General features: G+C 36.9%; 1 protein-coding gene and 1 non-coding gene across 12 annotated transcripts in view; both read right to left on the reverse strand.

Moving 5' to 3' along the window:
* ANLN (anillin, actin binding protein) overlaps window positions 1-21,622 on the reverse strand; it is a 146,200-nt gene that overhangs the window by 47,838 nt on the left and 76,740 nt on the right. For all 11 annotated transcript variants that reach the window (XR_013159173.1, XR_013159172.1, XM_077119750.1 and 8 more), the window contains 3 exons: window positions 21,379-21,400; window positions 20,310-20,422; window positions 13,995-14,081 (listed from right to left, as the gene is read on the reverse strand). Coding sequence is in view for 9 of the 11 variants with exons in the window: in XM_077119750.1 (XP_076975865.1) it covers window positions 13,995-14,081; window positions 20,310-20,422; window positions 21,379-21,400 (222 nt within the window). In the remaining 2 variants the exon portion in view is untranslated. The remainder of the gene's footprint in view (window positions 1-13,994; window positions 14,082-20,309; window positions 20,423-21,378; window positions 21,401-21,622) is intronic.
* TRNAR-UCU (transfer RNA arginine (anticodon UCU)) lies at window positions 18,799-18,870 on the reverse strand. Its single transcript has one exon. It is a non-coding gene; the product is annotated as a tRNA-Arg (tRNA).

Raw genomic sequence — 21,622 nt, forward strand, 5'->3', positions numbered from 1 at the left:
CTGGAGTTGTAACTGATATTTCTAAATTCTGAGATACTGAGCTATTTGTATATAACCTGGTGGTTTCCTGAAACTTCGGGTACTTATGTAATACCTGAGACTCTGAGTTAGAGCACTTAACCTATGAAAGTCAGCATTATACCGTTCAGCAACTCTTAAAAAAACTGAAAAAGTGATCAGACTTCATCTAGAGTTATGAAACTGATCTGGATATGACTAAGGTAAATCAGAATACAGGGTAAAGGATGATACGCTCCACATTTTCAAACTTCAACCTCTGTGCAAAACCAAAGGGAGAGATGCGCATTTGGAGCAAAATTTATATTTTGTGCAGCATATTACCTAATTTAATTTGTATGGTCAGTTTACTTGAACACCATAATTATGTGGAATCTTGAATAGGGCATGAGATCTTGTTGGCTTGAACAGGTTAGTATAATGCCCCAATATATCTCAGAGCAATTTCGGCAGAAAATAAAAAAGTATTTGCAAAGTCCCCTTGGTAGACTGGGGAGAAAGGAGGAAATATTAAACTTCCCCACCTGGGGAATTCCTGATATTCTCGCAAGCAGTGGGGGCCAACATATTCAATAGGCTGAGCCCTCAATCTTGGGGCTTGACCTTATGATGCTTATTTCTGCAAAGGATAAGCTAAGCCTACTTATAATTATGCCTAAGAGTCACTCCAGAACCTCTTCTGTTGCTCAGATGTGGCCTCTCTCTCTCTAAGCCAACTTGGCAGGTGAACTTACTGTCCTCGCCCCATGTGAGACATAACTCCCAGGTGTATAAATCTCCCCGGAAACGGGGGACAGGACTCTGAGGAACCTGGCATCATGGAAATGAGAAAGACTTCTTGACCAAAAGGGGGAAGAGAGAAGTGAGACAAAAGAAAGTCTCAGTGGCTGAGAGATTTCAACGAGTTGAGAGGTTATCCTGGAGGTTATTATTACACATTATATAGATAATCCTTTTTAGTTTATAATGCATTGGAGTGGCTAGAGGAAAGTACCTGAAACTGTTGAACTGGGTTCCAGTAGCCTTGATTCTTAAAGAAGGCTGTATAACTATATAGCTTTTACAATGTGACTATGTGATTGTGAAAATCTTGTGTCTGATGCTCCTTTCATCCAGGGCATAGACAGATGAGCACAAAAAAAAAAGGATAAATAAATAAATAATAAGGGGAGATAATGTACAAAAATTGGACAGATTGAAATACTGTGGGTCAACGAAAGGGAGGGCTAAGGAGTATGGGATGTATGAGTTATTTTTCTTCTCTTTATTTCTTTTTTGTGAGTGATGCAAATGCTCTAAAAAATTATCACAGTGAAGAATATACAACTATGTAATGATACTGTAAGCCATTGATTGTATAATATGATTGGACTGTATATGTGTGGACAATTCTCAATAAAAATATTAAAAAAACAAAAACAAAAACAACCCACTTCACTTGCAAATCAAATCCAACACATTAATAGAATTGTATACCACAAATAAGTGGGATTTATACCAGGCATGCAAGGGTGGTTTGCCATAAAAAAATAAATCAATGTAATACAACACATCAACAAATCGAAAGGGAAAAATCATATGCTCATACTGATTGACGCTGAAAAGCATTTGATGAAATTCAGCATCTTTTTCTGATAAAAACACTTCAAAAGAGGGGTGGTGCAAGGGTAGCTCAGTGGTAGAATTCTTGCTGGCCATGCGGGAGACCCAGGTTTGATTCTCAGCCCATGAACTTCCCAAGCAAACAAATGAAAACCTGACAAACAAAAAAATTCAAGAAATGGTGCTGCAATCAGGGGGCACTCAATGGAAAAAGAATGAAATGTGACCTCCAGTATAAAGAATGCAAAAACAAAACCAAAAAAAGCACACACTTTAAAAGGTAGGAATCAAAGGAAACTCCCTCAACATGATGACAGGCATATATGAAAAAGGACAAAGAGGCAATCAACTCAATGGGAGAAAATATGTGGAAATGACATATTAGATAAAGGTTTGATATCAACAACAAAAGAACAAATCACCCAATTATAAAATGGGCTAAAGACAAGAATAGACATTTTTCCAAAGAGCAAATGCAGATGGCTACAAAGCACATGAAGAGATGTTTATCTTCATTAGCTATAAGGGAAATGCAAATCAAGATGACAATGATATATCACTTCACACCCATAAGAATGGCAACTATAAACAAATAGAAAACTACAAACGCTGGAGAGGATATGGAGAATTGGAACACTTATGCACTGTTGATGAGAATGTATAATGGTTCAGCCATGGTAGAAGATGGTTTGCTATTCCTTAGAAAACTAAATGTCGAGTTGCCTTACGACTGGGATACTACCACTCAGTCTATACCCAGAAGAGCTGAAAACAGTGACACAAACAAACATTTGCACACTAGTGTCCCTAGCAGCATTATTCATAATTGCCAAATGACAGAAACAATTCAAGTGCCCATCAACAGAAGAGTGGATAAACAAAATGTGACATAGACATACAATAGAATATTATGCAGTAGTAAGATGCAATCAGGTCCTGAAGCATATGACAACATGGATGAACCTTGAGGACATAATGCTGAGTAAAATAAACCAGACATAAAAGGATAGATATGGGTGGGCCACAGTGGCTCAGCAGGAAGAATTCTTGCCTGCCATGCTGGAGACCTGGGTTTGATTCCTGGTGCCTGCCCATGTGAAAAAAAAAGGATAGATACTGTATGATTTCAATAATATGACCCTGGTAAAGCAATGAAAATTGTCTATAATTGAGAGTGATGATGATTATACAATAAGTGAGGGTATTGTGAGACATGGATTGTTTATTTTGGACATTATCCATTTTGCCCAACAGATGCAGGTGGCTGAAGGGTACAATGAATGAGAAGCAGAAAGATGGCCTGCGGTGTATACACACGATGGAATATTGTGCAACTACAGAGAAGAACAAAGCTGTGAGGCATGCAACAAGGTGAATGAATCTTGAGGACATTACATTGTGCAAAGTAAGTGAAAAAACAAAAGGACAAATATTGTATGATCTCTTTTAAAGAATATTTGTAAGAAAATTGGGACCTAGGTTATAAGCTCTTATAGGAGTCACATTTATTCCTGAACTTTAAGTATTATTTCCAGATACTGAGATACTATGCTATATGTGTATAACCTGGTATTTACCTGGAACTTTGGGTATCTGTGTGACACCTAAGACTCAGAGGAGGAGTTCTACAGTTCTGAAAGTCACCGTTGCTACATACAATAATTGTTAAAGTAACCACAAAAGAAATCAGGCTTCAATTAGAGAAAAGAATGAAGCCAATCTGGTTGGGATTAAGGTAAATCAGAATACAGGGTAAAGGATGACATTTTTTGTATTTTAGAACTTCACCTACTATGAGACCAAAGGAAGAGACCTTTATTTTATCCAAAACCTACATTTTCCGTAGCACACGATCTAACTCAACCTGTCTGAACAGTTCACTTAAACAAACTAAACACATGGAGCCCAGAATGGGAGCAATGCCTTATAATTCTGTGTAGCTTAATACAATACCCGGATACACCCCAAAATATCTTGGGCAGATAATTTAAAGGTACTGGCAAAGTACTTTGAGGGAATGGAGAAAAAAATATGGCAGTATTAAACTTTCCCACTTGGGAAACCCCTGATAATCTCTTAAACATTAGGGACTCTCAAGTCAATAGGCCAAGCTCTCAATCTTAGGCTTGCTCTTATCAAACTTATTCCTGTAGCAAAGAATCTAAGCCTATCTATAATTATGCCTACAAGTTACTTCCAGAGAACCTCTTTAGTTGCTCAGTTGTGGCTTTTCTCTCTCCAGGCCCTTGGGACCTGACACTCAGGGATAAAAGTCACCCTGACAATGTGGGACATGACTCCCAGGGATGAGCCTAGCCCTGACATTATGGGATCAACAATGAGTTCTTGTCCAAAAGGGGAAAAGAAATGTAACAAAATAAGCTATCAGTGGCTAGGAGAGCTCAAATAGAGTCAGAAGCTATTCTGGAGTCTACTTTTACACAAGCGTCAGATAGATACTGCTAATTGGCATGGTTTGCCAATCCCCCCCCTCCCAGCCAACATCATACCTGTTAACCCTAAAGAACACCCAGGACTCTGAGATCCCTTAAAAGTTGCAAGCACTAAGTTGACCTTTCAGAAATCTAAAATCTTCAGATGGTTCCTAGGCCAGATAAGTCCTGAAATCCAGAAGTGCCAATCTCTCCAAGAACATCAACCAGTTCTATCCCCCATCCCATATTGTTGATACCCCTTTTCAACATAAGAAAAGTTAGAATGGGCATAACCCAAATATCCCTAAAGACTGGGAGAAGGATTAAAGGAGAAGGAGGAGTTATAGCAGATAAGATAGGATTTAACAAATGAGTACGACTACCGAATCATTATACTGATATTTCTTTTTAGCTCCAGTGTTTTAGACAAACCTGAAATAGTGGAATTGTAACCCATACGAAACTTTGAAATTTGTTCTATGCACTCTGAAAAGTATTGCTTTTATGTACATATATTTCACAATAAAAAATGTTTTAAGAAAACAAACAGGGCCCCTCCTGCTCCGGCGGCTCTCCAACCACCACCGTGCCCTCTTCCGCTTTCACCAGCTCCTCGGCCACCGGCCTCGACAACCTTGCCACTCTCACCTTTCCTCCTCCAGAACAGCTACTGGGGGAGTGGAGACAATACAGAGCAGCTCCCGGAGCCACAACGGAGATCAAAGGGACGGCGTACCCAATCCTGGAACGGCTGACTGTCTGGGAGAACCAGCTCCGGTGAGATCACCGAGGGGCGCGGGCTTTCCTGGGCGGGACGGTAAGCGGCCAGAGTTCCTCCCTTCCTCCTTCCCAGGCCAGCTGGTAGAATTGGGCAGGTGGTCCCCTTGGGCCACGGCGGCTGGCGCCCCCACCACACAAGGCCTCCCGGACCAACTGAGAGAGTTGGGTCGGAAATCCCCAGACTGCGGAGAACGGTGACCGGGGGGTCCCTTCCAAACACGTGACTCCCAGGTCCGCCTGGGAACAGTGCACTCTCCCAGGCTGCGACAGTTGGAGCCCTCCTGCCACACTTGGCGCCCCGGGCCGACTAGGAAACTTGGTCGGGCGCTCTCCCGTGCTGCGGCGGCCGGCGACCCTCCCCGTGTTCAGACCCCCGGGCCGGCTTGCACTCTTCCAAGACGCTTCGGATGCCGAACCTCCCCTACGGCGAGAGTTTTCCAGAGTTAAAGGACTCACAGCAACTTTCACTGGTGGAACCCGTAGACAAGCGTGTGCCATGAGCGCCACCTACTAGGCAGGATAAGAAAAACAGAACCCAGAGATTTCACAGAAAAATCTTTCAACCTGTGGGGTCCAACACCCAGGGAAATCTGACTAAATGCCCAGACGCCAGCAGAAGATAACGGATCACGCTCAGAAAATTGAAAATATGGCCCAGTCAAATGAACAAACCAATAGTTCAAATGAGATACAGGAGCTGAAACAACTAATGCTGAATATATGAACGGAAATAGAAAACCTCTTCAAAAACGAAATCGATAAATTGAGGGAGGACATGAAGAAGACATGGGCTGATCAAAAAGAAGAAATAGAAAAACTGAAAAAACAAATCACAGAGTTTATGGAAGTGAAGGGTAAAGTAGAAAAGATGGAAAAAACAATGGATACCTACAATGATAGATTTAAAGAGACAGAAGATAGAATTAGTGATTTGGAGGATGGAACATCTGAATTCCAAAAACAAACAGAAACTATCCGGAAAAGAATGGAAAAATTTGAACAGGGTATCAGGGAACTCAAGGACAATGTGAATCACACAAATATACGTGTTGTGGGTGTCCCAGAAGGAGAAGAGAAGGGAAAAGGAGGAGAAAAACTAATGGAAGAAATTATCACTGAAAATTTCCCAACTCTTATGAAAGACCTAAAATTTCAGATCCAAGAAGTGCAGCGCACCCGAAAGAGATTAGACCCAAATAGGCGTTCTCCAAGACACTTACTAGTTAGAATATCAGAGGTCAAAGAGAAAGAGAGGATCTTGAAAGCAGCGAGAGAGAAGCAATCCATCACATACAAGGGAAACCCAATAAGACTATGTGTAGATTTCTCAGCAGAAACCATGGAAGCTAGAAGACAGTGGGATGATATATTTAAATTACTAAAAGAGAAAAACTGCCAACCAAGACTCCTATATCCAGCAAAATTATCCTTCAAAAATGAGGGAGAAATTAAAACATTCTCAGACAAAAAGTCACTGAGAGAATTGTGACCAAGAGACCAGCTCTGCAAGAAATACTAAAGGGAGCACTAGAGTCAGATACAAAAAGACAGAAGAGAGAGGCATGGAGAAGAGTGTAGAAAGAAGGAAAGTCAGATATGATATATATAATACAAAAGGCAAAATGGTAGAGGAAAATATTATCCAAACAGTAATAACTCTAAATGTTAATGGACTGAATTCCCCAATCAAAAGACATAGACTGGCAGAATGGATTAAAAAAACAGGATCCTTCTATATGCTGTCTACAGGAAACACATCTTAGACCCAAAGATAAATATAGGTTGAAAGTGAAAGGTTGGGAAAAGATATTTCATGCAAATAACAACCAGAAAAGAGCAGGAGTGGCTATCCTAATATCCAACAAATTAGACTTCAAATGTAAAACAGTTAAAAGAGACAAAGAAGGACACTATATACTAATAAAAGGAACAATTAAACAAGAAGACATAACAATCATAAATACTATGCACCGAACCAGAATGCCCCAAAATATGTGAGGAATACACTGCAAACACTGAAAAGGGAAATAGACACATATACCATAATAGTTGGAGACTTCAATTCCCCACTCTCATCAATGGACAGAACATCTAGACAGAGGATCAATAATGAAACAGAGAATTTGAATATTACAATAAATGAGCTAGACTTAACAGACATTTATAGGACATTACATCCCACAACAGCAGGATACACCTTTTTATCAAGTGCTCATGGATCATTCTCAAAGATAGACCATATGCTGGGTCACAAAGCAAGTCTTAACAAATTTAAAAAGATTGAAATCATACACAACATTTTCTCAGATCATAAAGGAATGAAGTTGGAAATCAATAATAGGAGGAGTGCCAGAAAATTCACAAATACATGGAGGCTCAACAACACACTCTTAAACAACAAGTGGGTCAAAGAAAGAAATTGCAAGAGAAATTAGTAAATACCTAGAGGCGAAGGAAAATGAAAACACAACATATCAAAACCTATGGGACACAGCAAAGGCAGTGTTAAGAGGGAAATTTATTGCCCTAAATGCCTTTATTAGAAAAGAAGAAAAGGCAAAAATTCAGGAATTAACTGTCCACTTGGAAGAACTGGAGAAAGAACAGCAAACTAATCCCAAAGCAAGCAAAAGGAAAGAAATAACAAAGATTAGAGCAGAAATAAATGAAATTGAAAACATGAAAACAATAGAGAAAATCAATAAGACCAGAAGTTGGTTCTATGAGAAAATCAACAAGATTGATGGGCCCTTAGCAAGACTGACAAAAAGAAGAAGAGAGAGGATGCAAATAAATAAGATTAGAAATGGAAGAGGAGACATAACTACTGACCTCACAGAAATAAAGGAGGTAATAACAGGATACTATGAACAACTTTACGCTAATAAATACAACAATTTAGATGAAATGGACAGGTTCCTGGAAAGACATGAAGAACCAACTTTGACTCAAGAAGAAATAGACGACCTCAACAAACCAATCACAAGTAAAGAGATTGAATTAGTTATTCAAAAGCTCCCTAAAAAGAAAAGTCCAGGACTAGACGGCTTCACATGTGAATTCTATCAAACATTCCAGAAAGAATTAGTACCTACTTTTCTCAAACTCTTCAACATAATCGAAGTGGAGGGAAAACTACCTAATTCATTCTATGAAGCCAACATCACCCTCATACCAAAACCAGGTAAAGATATTACAAAAAAAGAAAACTACAGACCAATCTCTCTAATGAATACAGATGCAAAAATCCTCAATAAAATTCTAGCAAATCGTATCCAACAACACAGTAAAAGAACTATACATCATGACCGAGTAGGATTCATCCCAGGTATGCAAGGATGGTTCAACATAAGAAAATCAATTAATGTAATATACCATATCAACAAATCAAAGCAGAAAAATCACATGATCATCTCAATTGATGCAGAGAAGGCATATGACAAGATTCAACATCCTTTCGTGCTGAAAACACTTCAAAAGATAGGAATACAAGGGAACTTCCTTAAAATGATAGAGGGAATATATGAAAAACCCACAGCTAATATCATCCTCAATGGGGAAAAACTGAAAACTTTCCCCCTAAGATCAGGAACAAGACAAGGATGTCCACTATCACCACTATTATTCAACATTGTGTTGGAAGTTCTAGCCAGAGCAATTAGGCAAGAAAAAGAAAAACAAGGCATCAAAATTGGAAAGGAAGAAGTAACACTATCACTGTTTGCAGACGATATGATACTATACATAGAAAACCCAGAAAAATCCACAACAAAATTAATAGAGCTAATAAATGAGTACAGCAAAGTAGCAGGCTACAAGAGCAACATTCAAAAATCTGTAGCTTTTCTATACACTAGTAATGAACAAGCTGAGGCGGAAATCAAGAAACGAATCCCATTTACAATCGCAACTAAAAGAATAAAATACCTAGGAATAAATTTAACCAAAGAGACAAAAAACCTATATAAAGAAAACTACAAAAAACTGCTAAAAGAAATCACTGAAGACCTAAATAGATGGAAGGGCATACCGTGTTCATGGATTGGAAGACTAAATATAATTAAGATGTCAATCCTACCTAAACTGATCTACAGATTCAATGAAATACCAATCAAAATCCCAACAACTTATTTTTCAGAATTAGAAAAACCAATAAGCAAATTTATCTGGAAGGGCAGGTTGCCCCGAATTGCTAAAAACATCTTGAGGAAAAAAAACGAAGCTGGAGGTCTCGCGATGCCGGACTTTAAGGCATATTATGAAGCCACAGTGGTCAAAACAGCATGGTATTGGCATAAAGATAGATATATCGACCAATGGAATCGAATAGAGTGCTCAGATATAGACCCTCTCATCTATGGACATTTGATCTTTGATAAGGCAGTCAAGCCAACTCACCTGGGACAGAACAGTCTCTTCAATAAATGGTGCCTAGAGAACTGGATATCCATATGTAAAAGAATGAAAGAAGACCTGTATCTCACACCCTACACAAAAGTTAACTCAAAATGGATCAAAGAACTAAACGTTAGGCCTAAGACCATAAAACAGTTAGAGGAAAATGTAGGGAGATATCTTATGAATCTTACAACTGGAGGCGGTTTTATGGACCTTAAACCTAAAGCAAGAGCACTGAAGAAAAGAAATAAATAAATGGGAGCTCCTCAAAATTAAACACTTTTGTGCATCAAAGAACTTCATCAAGAAAGTAGAAAGACAGCCTACACAATGGGAGACAATATTTGGAAATGACATATCAGATATAGGTCTAGTATCCAGAATTTATAAAGAGATTGTTCAACTCAACAACAAAAAGACAGCCAACCCAATTACAAAATGGGAAAAAGACTTGAACAGACACCTATCCGAAGAGGAAATACAAATGGCCAAAAGGCACATGAAGAGATGCTCAATGTCCCTGGCCATTAGAGAAATGCAAATCAAAACCACAATGAGATATCATCTCACACCCACCAGAATGGCCATTATCAACAAAACAGAAAATGACAAATGCTGGAGAGGATGTGGAGAAAGAGGCACACTTATCCACTGTTGGTGGGAATGTCAAAGGGTGCAACCACTGTGGAAGGCAGTTTGGCGGTTCCTCAAAAAGCTGAATATAGAATTGCCATACGACCCAGCAATACCATTGCTAGGTATCTACTCAAAGGACTTAAGGGCAAAGACACAAACGGACATTTGCACACCAGTGTTTATAGCAGCGTTATTTACAATCGCAAAGAGATGGAAACAGCCAAAATGTCCATCAACAGAAGAATGGCTAAACAAACTGTGGTATATACATACGATGGAATATTATGCAGCTTTAAGACAAGATAAACTTATGAAGCATGTAGTAACATGGATGGACCTAGAGAATATTATGCTGAGTGAATCCAGCCAAAAACTAAAGGACAAATATTGTATGGTCCCACTGATGTGAACGGACACTCGAGAATAAACTTGAAATATGTCATTGGTAACAGAGTCCAGCAGTAGTTAGAAACAGGGTAAGATAATGGGTAATTGAAGCTGAAGGGATACAGACTGTGCAACAGGACTAGATACAAAAACTCAAAAATGAACAGCACAATAATACCTAATTGTAAAGTAATCATGTTAAAACACTGAATGAAGCTGCATCTGAGCTATAGAGTTTTTTTTGTTTTTGTTTTTGTTTTTGTTTCTTTACTATTATTACTATTTTTATTTCTTTTCTCCATATTAACATTTTATATCTTTTTCTGTTGTGTTGCTAGTTCCTCTAAACCGATGCAAATGTACTAAGAAACAATGATCATGCATCTATGTGATGATGTTAAGAATTACTGAGTGCATATGTAGAATGGTATGATTTCTAAATGTTGTGTTAATTTTTTTTTTCGTTCTTTCCGATAATAAAAAAAAAAAAAAAAAAACCCTCTTCACCCCCCCAAAAGGAGGAAATATCAGAGGGTGGGCACAGTGTAGGGGTAGGAATCATGCTGGGGATCCACATTTGGACACAAACACATCTGTGCCCGTGTCCAGGGCTGCGGTGTGAAGGGGTCTCAGGTGGGGCTGCAGTCCAGAAGAGGTTGAAAGCCACTCCCCGGGCAGCACCCGACTTCCCAGTGGCTTGTCACTGCATGGAGAGCTCAGCCACCCCCTTCGGGAGGGGATTCCCACATCACTGCCCACCAGGGCTCTGTGTCCAGGGTGTGGCCCTCAGGACTCACCTCTCAGGGCACATGACCCGTGGCCCTGCATGCACGTGTCTGCACACAGAGCCACCCCGAGACACTGGCCGTGTCCAGTTCGTCTTGGATCCTCCCTCTCAGGACGGGCAGGCACCACGTAGAGGCTGAACATGCGTTCCTCAACCAGCAGTTCAAATCCTCCCGGGCCAGGCCCCAGGCCTTCCCCCCTGCACACCATCCCCCTTCAGTGGCTAAGCAGCTACCTTTGAACAATCAGAGGGGTGTTAAATTCGGTAAGGGGTGAGTTTCTACAAAAAATGTAAAATATAAGGATGAAGAAAAAAATTCCATCAAAAAAAGTTTTTAAAGCTTTTAAAGAGTTTCCCATAAAATTAACAGACTCACATGATTTCACTAGTGAATTCTCTAAAAGTTTTAACAAAGAGATGATTGTGTTGCTGTTTAAAATGTTCCAGAACAAAGAGAGAGAAAAAAAATGCATCCAAATTATTTTTGCTAAGTCAGCACAACACTGACATCTGATAAAAATAGCACACAGCACACACGGACACATCCCCCACGCTCTAGATCAAGCTCACTTTCGTACATCAGTGCAAAAACTTCATGTCCCTGCTTAAACCAAGAAAAATTCCAACGCATTCATGATTTCAGTGCAGAAAAATGAACCCAAAACAGTACTTGAAGAAAACATGGACGAAATTCTTTTCCATAATTTTGGAATGCAGAAGGTGGCTAAGCAAGACACAAATTTCAAAAGCTAAAAGAAAAAAAGAATGAACTTGATGGCATAAGTATTAAGACTTTCTGTTTGGAAGAACACATCATAAATAAAATTAAAAGTCAACAACTGGGAAAGAGCTCTTGCACCAGATAGGAGAACGAGTCACCCCCTCGATGTGCCAAGAACTCTTTCAAAAAAAAGAAAAAGGAGGAAACGTGATGAGAAAAGGATGAACAACCCAACTGAAGACAGCACGCCAGGGACAGAAAGAAAAGCAGCTCACCAGAACTTAGGACATCTGAAAAGACCAGCCCCTCAAAAAGACGTGCAAAATAAGACGGCAAGCAGAGCGCATGTCTTCCCTGGCAGCCAGGGCCAGGGGGGACCCACACAGGCCTCCCCTCTGCAGCTGGCGCTGTAACTCTTCACAAGGCAATCTGGCAACGCAAATCAAAATGTAAAATGCACAAACCCTCCACTGCAGAAATGCCATTCCAAAGACTGTCTCTCAGTCCCACATGTAGACATCTAAGTGTGAAGACAGTCATCGTGGCCTTGTCTACAGCAGCGAAACGCTGGACTACACTGGCACAACCAAATAAGGGCATAATCACGCAGCCATTAAAAAAATAAAAGTGCTAAATCTACAGAGTAGGCACCCCCAGTGTAAAGTGGAAAAAAATAAAATGCTAGCCCAAGAAAAAAAAAAAAAAAAAAAAAAACAGGAACACCTACAAAAAAACAAAAAACCTCCCTACCTCAGGTGGAACTGACTGGGAAAGGGCAGAGGAAATATAGACAGTAATGTTCTATATCTTATTAGAAGTTTGCATTACAGAGGAGCATGCATTTGTCAAAACTTACAATGGACACCTCAAATTTATGCATTTCATTGCATGTAAATTTTATTTCAACAGAATAAATCTATAAACAAATTTTGAACTCTAGTTAATGATACAAATACTAAAATATTTAAGGGGAAATCTAGTGAGATCCTCAATATAGTTGGAAATTCTTTCCTAAAAGTAAGAGGTTGAGAAAATGGCCAGGGGGCCAGAAGTAAGGCTAGATAGTAGATATGTGATAAAACCAAATCTTAGTCTAGGGCAAAAATCTAGTATAGAATCTTATGGGTAAAATGTAGGTGGTGGGTATATAGGTGTTCATTATAAAACTCTTTCAACATTGGTGAATGTTTGAAATTTTTCATAATAAAATGTGGGGAAGAAAAATACTTCTCACACGAAACCCACACACTAGTTGATCCTCCACGGTATCTTACTTTAGTAGCATCCCTGCAAGCTGAGCAAGGCAGGAATCTGGGCTTCATCCTGACTCTTGCTCTTCCACCTTCTAGAGTCAAATCACTAGGTTCTGCACTTCCTTCCTGATGTCTCCACGATGGGTTCTGCTCCGCAGCCCCATCACCTCTCAAGCAGAGTAGTGCAGTTTCCTAACTAGTCTTCCTCAGGGTTACAATGATCCAATCTACTCTGCACATGTCAGTTCAAAGGATTTATCTAAACCTCGAATTTGATCATCTTATTCTCCTGTCTAAAACCCTGCAAGAGCACCCTACTGACTTCAGGATAAAATCCAAATTCTTTACAAGGCCCTTGAAATCTTGGCCCCATTTCCCTTAACCACACTATCCTCTGTAATCATTCTCCTTACCGTCTCCACACCACCCATCCCAGGAACTCAACATTCTAGCCATCCTGAAATACCTGCCAGCAACTAAATGTGTCATCGTTTTTTGAGGGGTAGGGGTGAGGAGAAGGGTCCACCAGGTTATGGTATATGTTCTTCCCTTTATCTGAAACATTTTGTCTATTTCCCATTCCCCTTTCCCCCTGGTTAACATAGTTATGAGTTGAGAATTTACTTTTTCCAGTCTCCATCTATAATTCTCCCCACCCACTCTTATGACTTGGTGTCCTATCAAGTTACACCCCCTGAGCCCTATGCTTTCTTCTCTTATAGTACCGTATTGTACTTCCTTGTTCACTTGCATTTTCCCCTACTAAACTAAAAGCTTCTGAATGGAAGGACTTTTTCTGTGCCCAGTTATATTCCCACCACCAACAGCACAGTGATCAGTATATGGTAGACATGTGTGACATATCTTTACTGAGCCAATTTATTAATTAATCACATAGATGTTCATCCCCTTGGGAAACCAAGTCTGTACTTCAAAAAATGGAAATCAGAAAATAAAGGACAAGTAATTTTACTTACCAGAAAACCTTTTTCTTCAACCCTTGAATTCACTTGACACTTTATTTTCAAATAAATATGGCCTTCCAAAGAAGATAAAAAGGGCACCTGTGAAGAAAGAAGGTATATTTTTTGCAAAACTGTTTCAAAGTGTGATTTTCTTGATAAAATATGTATAAACCATGAACAGAGCACATAATGCCTTGAAAACACACATGTTCTAAAGCTGGAAGGTAGAACAGGTGGCCAAAAAAGCTGCTGGTGCCTAGCAACAAACACTTCTGAAGAATAAATTCATCCAATGTATAGTTTGACATAAACAAAAACCCTAAGTTCCAAGTTGATATGATAAAGAAATCACAGGTCTAAGAAGAGAATGCATTTGTTTATCCATTCTCCATAACAAGAAAATATACCAACTGGTTTATTCATGCAATGCATTGCTCAATGGGAGAATGGATAAACTAACAGATTTATTCATACAGTGCAATACTGCTCAGTAATACAAAACAATGAACCAGCGGTACACACAATGACATGAATAAATTTCAAATACATCATGTTGATTAAAAGAAGCTAGACTCTAAAGTATATGTGCTATGACTATTTAAATGAAGTTCAGAATCAGGCACAACAAATCTGTGGTGACAGCGATCAGAACAATGGTTGTCTATGGGGAAGTGACTAAAAAGGAATGATGGAAATGTTCTGTATCTTGGATATTGGTTACACAGATGGATACATCTGACAGAATGATTGAATTCTACACTAAATGTGTCCATATTTCACTGAATATATTTTTTACAACTTTATTGAATGTACAATAAACTGCACATATTACAGTTTGATGAGTATTCACATATATACATAGCTCATAAAACTATGACCATTATCATAATAACAAGTATTTCCATCACCCCTAAAAGTTTCCTCCTGTCTGTTTGCAATTCTTCCTTTTTCTACCTCCAACCATAGGCAAACACTAATCTGCTTTCTACCATAAGAGTCTTCCTCACTGCATGTAATTTTTACTGCAACAAAAAAAAATATTTTAAGGAAGACATCTTAGCAATTTTATATATGTACACACATATATGTACACATTTACAAATATACACATATAATCTATCCCCAAGAAAACCAAAAGTTATCTGGAAGATATTATCTTACATGCTATGCATTGATAAAAATGTGACCTTTTATCAAGAAGGAAAAAAATCACTAGCAGGTCCACAGATTACCTAGATGTTAGAATTAGAAGACAAGGAAATTTATATGTTAAACGATGTAGAGTAGAATTAGGACAAAAACGGGTGAAAAGATGGAGATTTCAGCAGAGGAATGGAAGCTTTAAAAAAACATCCAAATGGAAATTTTAGAACTAATATAAACTGAATTGAAAAATTCATTGGATGGACTTAACATTAGACTGCATACGGAACCTCAGGAAAAAAAGACAGATGAATTCAAACCTAGTCAATAGAAATGATCCAAAATGAAATAAAATAAAAACAGAATAAAAAAGAATGTCAAAACTACTGGAAAATAGCTGACAGACTAACATATATTTAACTTGAGTCCCAGAAAGAAGAGACAACAGGGCAGAAGAAATATTTGACAAAATAATAGGTGAGAATTTGCCAAAAATGATGATACACATCAAATGCATATCCAAAAAGTTCAGTGAAACCCAGCAGGACAAATACAAAGAAAACCTATACCTAGTAAAAGTATTCTTTGGAAAGGAAGGTAATGTAAAGACAAATTTGGACCAAAACTAGAGAATTCATTGTCAGTGGACCCACAAGAAACACTAAAGGAAGATCTTTCTAAGAAGGATATAATCCCAGATGGAAGTGTGACTCTACAGGAAGGAATGAAGAACACCAGAAAGAGTAACTGCAAAAGATAATTCCTTTAAGTGTATTTTAAAATTTCTTCTAAAAATTGATTAAAGAAAAAATAACAGTGCATTGTGGAGTTCATAACAAAGGCAGAAGTAAAATACAATTGGGAGGGTAAATGAAATTATATTTTGCAAGGTTCTTACTGTTGCAAAGAACAGGAAGTGATGTAAAAGTATTTAAGGGTGGACTTTAATAGGCAAAGGATGCATATTATACTCCCTAGTAATTACTAAAACAAAAATACAAGGAGTCAACAGAAAAGAGAAAAAGGATTACTAAACTATTTGGAGATGGTAGGAAAGGACAGACAAAGGAACAGAGAACAAATGGGACAAAGAGAAAACAGAACAAGACGGTAGACCAGGGGTTGGTGACCTTTTTCCTAAAAGACCAAAGAGTAGATAGTTTAGATTTGGTAGGCCATACAGTCTCTGTCACAACTATTCACCTCCATCACTGCAGCATGAAAACAACATAAATAAATGGGCACAGTCATGTTTCAATAGTACATTAGCTACAAAAACAGGCACCAGACTTTAATAACAATGTGTCAATATCTGTCATTACATTGTGACAAATGTACCATACCAATATAGATGATAATTAAAAAAAAACAAAACAAAATGAAAAACAGCCCACATGCCATATAAGGCCTGTATGGAATAGTTTTAAATCCAATCGTATCAGTAGTTATCTTAAATGCAAATGGACTAAACAATTTAATGGGGAAAAAATCAAAGATTATCAGAGAGGATTTAAAAAAATGACCATAAAATATGGTGGTTACAAGGCATAAATTTGATATGGACATGGGTTGAAAGTAAAGGATGGAACAACATATGGTATTAAAAACACTAAACATAAGAAAGCTGGTGTGACTCTATCAATATCAGAAAAAGCAGAATTAACAATAAAGAGAATTTCCAGACATAAAATGAACAATTCCACAGGAAGATAAAATAATTCCAAATGTTTACGCATCTAATAGCACAGCTTTAAAATATATAAAGAAAAAAACTGATGAAACAAAAATTGAGACTGCTTGTTCTTCCTAGATGAGAGTCTGGGTGATAGCTTCTCTCAAATAAAAACATGCTTTCTACCTAGTATGAAAATGTTCACATAAGAAATATTTTTTTTACAAAAAACGATCATATCATGGTCACCCTGGTTAGAGGTTACATTTATCAGACACAAGTTTTCACACTCAGCAGGAAATCATAAAATTGACCCTTTTATGAATATTCTCAATTCACTATTTTATCAGGAGTAGCTTTAAATCAAGAATATTGTCTACTTTTCCACATTTTGAATTAAAATGGCAGCCAAAAAAGGTTTTCAGAAGAGCAAATAGTTCAAGTTTAAGATATGTCATCAAAATCTCTTTCACTTTAGATATAAATAAAATCTCTTACATATGTAGACATTAGCTTTGTGACAAACTGGGTAAGGAAAACAGCTCATAGAACTCCAGTTCTTATGCATATCCTTTTAGAGTAAAATTTAAAAATACTATCTCCAGCATTTTGTTAATTAGCATTTCCTTATACCCGTGTAATTAATAATTACATCAGGACAATAGGCATAAACCTGGGTAGCTTTAGACATGCCAGAACACCTAATCTATTCTACCTATAACCACAAAATTCTATAATTCTGATTGGCTGTTTTATGTTATAGTTGTTTGTCCTAACAATATTTAAATTGATATTTCTATTTCCTGGGAGGTATAAATATATATGTGGTTTCTTCTTTAAGTCAGAAGATGAGCTTTGGAATGTCCTTTTCCCTTTATGCATAAAAGCATAATAAAACCTATGACTGTATTTGGATTTTCTAGTCAAATAAAGGATTTGAAAGTCTCTGATTCAGAAAACTGATAATCAAATTCCAGGACCCCCCAGCTTTATGTCAGATGTCCATAACCTCAAATAAGATTGTGCTGATAATGGTGTCCTAAATCTGTAGAGCAAACAGTCTGGGTAAACTTGAGCAGAAAATTCCATTCTCCAGGGGAGCCCAGAGATAACCCATGACTATAGTATTGTTGGTCAACAGGCACTGGTAAAATAAGCAAACGCTCCCTTATACCAATGGTATCAGGTAGGACATAGGAAATTTGTCTACTAAGCCAATTAAGCAGGATTATTATGAGTATAGAAGTTCTTAAAATTTTTTCCACCAACTTAAAGGACATCTAAATGTAACTATTTTAAAAATTCTTCTACAACAACTACAAGCAATTAGAACAAATATTTGTTCCCCCTACCACTCACAAAAGCACATTTGGGGCAAATTTTATGTTCAAATTATATTACAATTGATACAGAAAGATACTGTATAGTATTAGACAGGACAAAATCAATTAAACTGAGTGATTCAACTCAAATAGTTAGTTGGCTATTTAAGTTATAATTTCAAAGGGATTATTAAGAGAATGGAAAGATCATACTTTAATTTTAATTTAAAATGTAAGTGTGACATTTTGAATTAAAATGGCAGCCAAAAAAGTTTGAAGAGCAAATAGTTCATATTTAAAATTTGTCATCAAAATCTCTTTCACTTTAGAGGTAAATGAAATCCTTTACATAAATAGAAATTAGCTATGTGACAAACTGGGTAAGGAATACAATTCACAGAATCCCAGTTCTTAATTAATCTTTCTTATAATAAAATTTAAAATACCATCTCCAGCATTTTTTAAATTAGCATTTCTTCATACTCACAGAATGTTTGCAATTGATCTTCACAAAGTTATTAAAAATTCCAAAAAAATCTTCTAAAATATAAGATTATACTCAGTATAGCGTTAGTATTAAATGCATTTTAATTTCAAAATCAATAAGCAATGTACCATCTATACCTTATTAGTCAATTGAGACCAAAGAGTTTTCTACTTTTATTTATTTATTTTTGGGTGCATGGTCCGGGAATCGAACCCAGGTCTCCCGCATAGAAGGCGGGCATTCTAACCACTAAACTACCCATGCACCCTCTTCTTTTATTTTAAAGTATTACCGATTGCTTTTCCAATATGTGAGATGTCAAAGATACTGAATAATTTCTGGTTTTAAATGTAGTTACTAAATTGATATTCTAGTACCCAGAAAATAAATATTGAAGTGACTATTGAATATTTAAAAATCATAATAGCGAAGAAAGAACATAGGAGAGAAGTCCAAATACCAAACATGCATGGAAAAAAATAGAGAACTTTTAAAGATGCCCATCTCCAAGAGTCTAAAGAATGAATAACATACAGAATGTAATTAATTATTAAAATTACCAAGAAGATATGAAAGTGGTTAGTGAAACAAATAAATGGGATAAAAATTAATGATTTATTTTTAAGCTCATTAGTTTCAAGCAAAGAAAATATGGCAACCTTTTCCTGGAACAAATAGCTCAGTAGCTCTCGCTCTTTTACATCATAATTTATCTAAAACAAACAAAACAACAAACAAAATAAAAGACAAAAGAGAAAAAAAGACCCAGGGTCACTCTATTTGTTAAACTAGTTGAATTACTAAATAAAAAGCTACATGGAATTTAAAATTAACATGTTAACATACATTTTATAAATTTCGTCCATCAACTAACAGAAAAATATTTTATGGAATTTTAAAGCTAGATTGTTTTAATCTAATCTAATATTCTACACCAGAAAAACAAGACCCTAGAGAAGTGAAGTAACTTCACACAAACTTAAAGATTAAATTACTAACTAGAGTGAGCAAATACGAGAAGCTAGGTCTCCTGATTTCTATACTTCTTTATCTCTACATTCTGACTACAGAAATCTCTTGCAATGTTTTAAAATACCATTGTTTTATATACAGCAGAAGTCAACCAAAAGAACAGTTTGCTTCCAGTTCTATTACTCCTTAAAATGTTCTAGTTAGCTATTTAACAGTTTACTTATAGATCACATAATGGTGAAAAAGCACTCAATTATGATATCATGCAAATTTGAATTTCGAGGTTTTTTAATTTAGGAGGGGAGTATGGGAGTAGTTAAGTTATCTACTTTTTTCTATCTTGCAAAACTAAATCCACAAAATATTGCTCATTTCAAAATATTATTTCAAAATATCACTTCAAATAGACAAGATATGTTTTAAAGCTAAACTTAGTATCGAAACAGAAGTAATATTTCTACAGTCGGAAGGGACATTTAAAAGAATACACCAGCACAAACGATCCTGAAGATTTAACTATTAAAATACAAGGGAGAAAGATTTTCAATATCAAAAAATATACCATTTAGGTAACCCCGGCAGAGCTAAAATGAATAATTCTAAGACAATGAATTTTCCGCCAAAAATTTCAAATACTTCAAAGCACTGTGGCATTTTGTTGATCTAATTTTTCTAAGATTAAAAACATACATACACACATTTACACACCCTTATAAATAAAGTTGGATTACCTTGTCAAGAGCAAACTTAGTGTTTCCTACTGAGGATAACGACAGTGTGTGAGATCCAACAAGGACAAAGTTGCTGGTGCGCACAGCACTGAGACCACCTGGACTGGCCACAACTGCAAAGAAAAAAGAAATGAAGTTTAGCTCAGGATGACTTTTGCAAGCGTAAATAATTCCTTTCCCCTGGCCTAGTAGAAAGAAATTAAATTGCCATGGTGAAAGCTGCCTCATTTCCTTACATCTTTTGAATAGGGAGAAATAAAGGAAAATCTCAACATGTTTGCTAATGAAAGAAAACTGTAAAGTACTTTATATTTAACTTAAATAAAGTACCAGCACACCTTAACATTTGAGACAAATGTGTTTTTTAAAAACAGAGAAGCTAAAATGTGTGCACTTAATAAAATTTTCCCATAAGAGACATGGAAAAGATGTCATTCTATTTATAGTCTAGGGTGACAGAATCAGCAGCAGAGACTATCACTGCATAGTTCCGCTTAGTTACTCTGTTTAGTGGAGAAGAGACGAAGAGCTTAAAAGAAAGTGAGTAAAACTAGCTCTGTCCCAACCTCTTTTGAAAACTTAGGGCTAAGGCCATTCTAGAGAAGGCCTTTCCTGTTTTATTGTCACCCCAGTTCTCAGTGAATTACAAAGATGCTTTTCTGAATTGATGCAATGCCAGCCATGACCTGAGAAGGTTAAAGAAGTAAACTCCACAGTACGGATAGCACAAAATAAATCTGCAAAAAATAGAAGTTGGTATGAAGAATGATGCTACCTGATGCAATTTTTGAATGACCAGGTATCAGACACGCAACTGCCTGCTAGAGCCTGAATAGTGTGGTGGCTGATGATTTACAGTGCCATGTGACATAGGAGCAACAAGACAGGATGCTCTTCTAGCCAGTACTCTTAAGTGTTACTAAAAAACACATATAGGAAAATACTACTATTCCAGGGGAGACTAAAGTAAACACTAATAAGTCAAGATGACTTCCATATATAAGTATGCAATTGAAAAACGTAGTTATTTTCCTTATTCCAGAGTTTCAAATGGTTCAAGATCACTCACCTGAAGAATGAAGATTGCTTTTCTGAAAAAGGTGTGAAGAACAAGTTATTTGAGTTATCTGATGCAAAGATTCAAATATTAGATACAAAACTCTTTAATACTACAAAGACTATATTTTAGAAAACATTTTCCTATATAAATATCAGGATTTACATATACCCATCTCACCCTTAATATATTTTAAAGATTTCCAGAATGCTAATGTAACCAATTTACAATCATCTGTACAAAGTGAAGACTTCTC

Source organism: Tamandua tetradactyla, chromosome 1 (genome assembly GCF_023851605.1).
Source record: "Tamandua tetradactyla isolate mTamTet1 chromosome 1, mTamTet1.pri, whole genome shotgun sequence".
Taxonomy (NCBI): domain Eukaryota; kingdom Metazoa; phylum Chordata; class Mammalia; order Pilosa; family Myrmecophagidae; genus Tamandua; species Tamandua tetradactyla.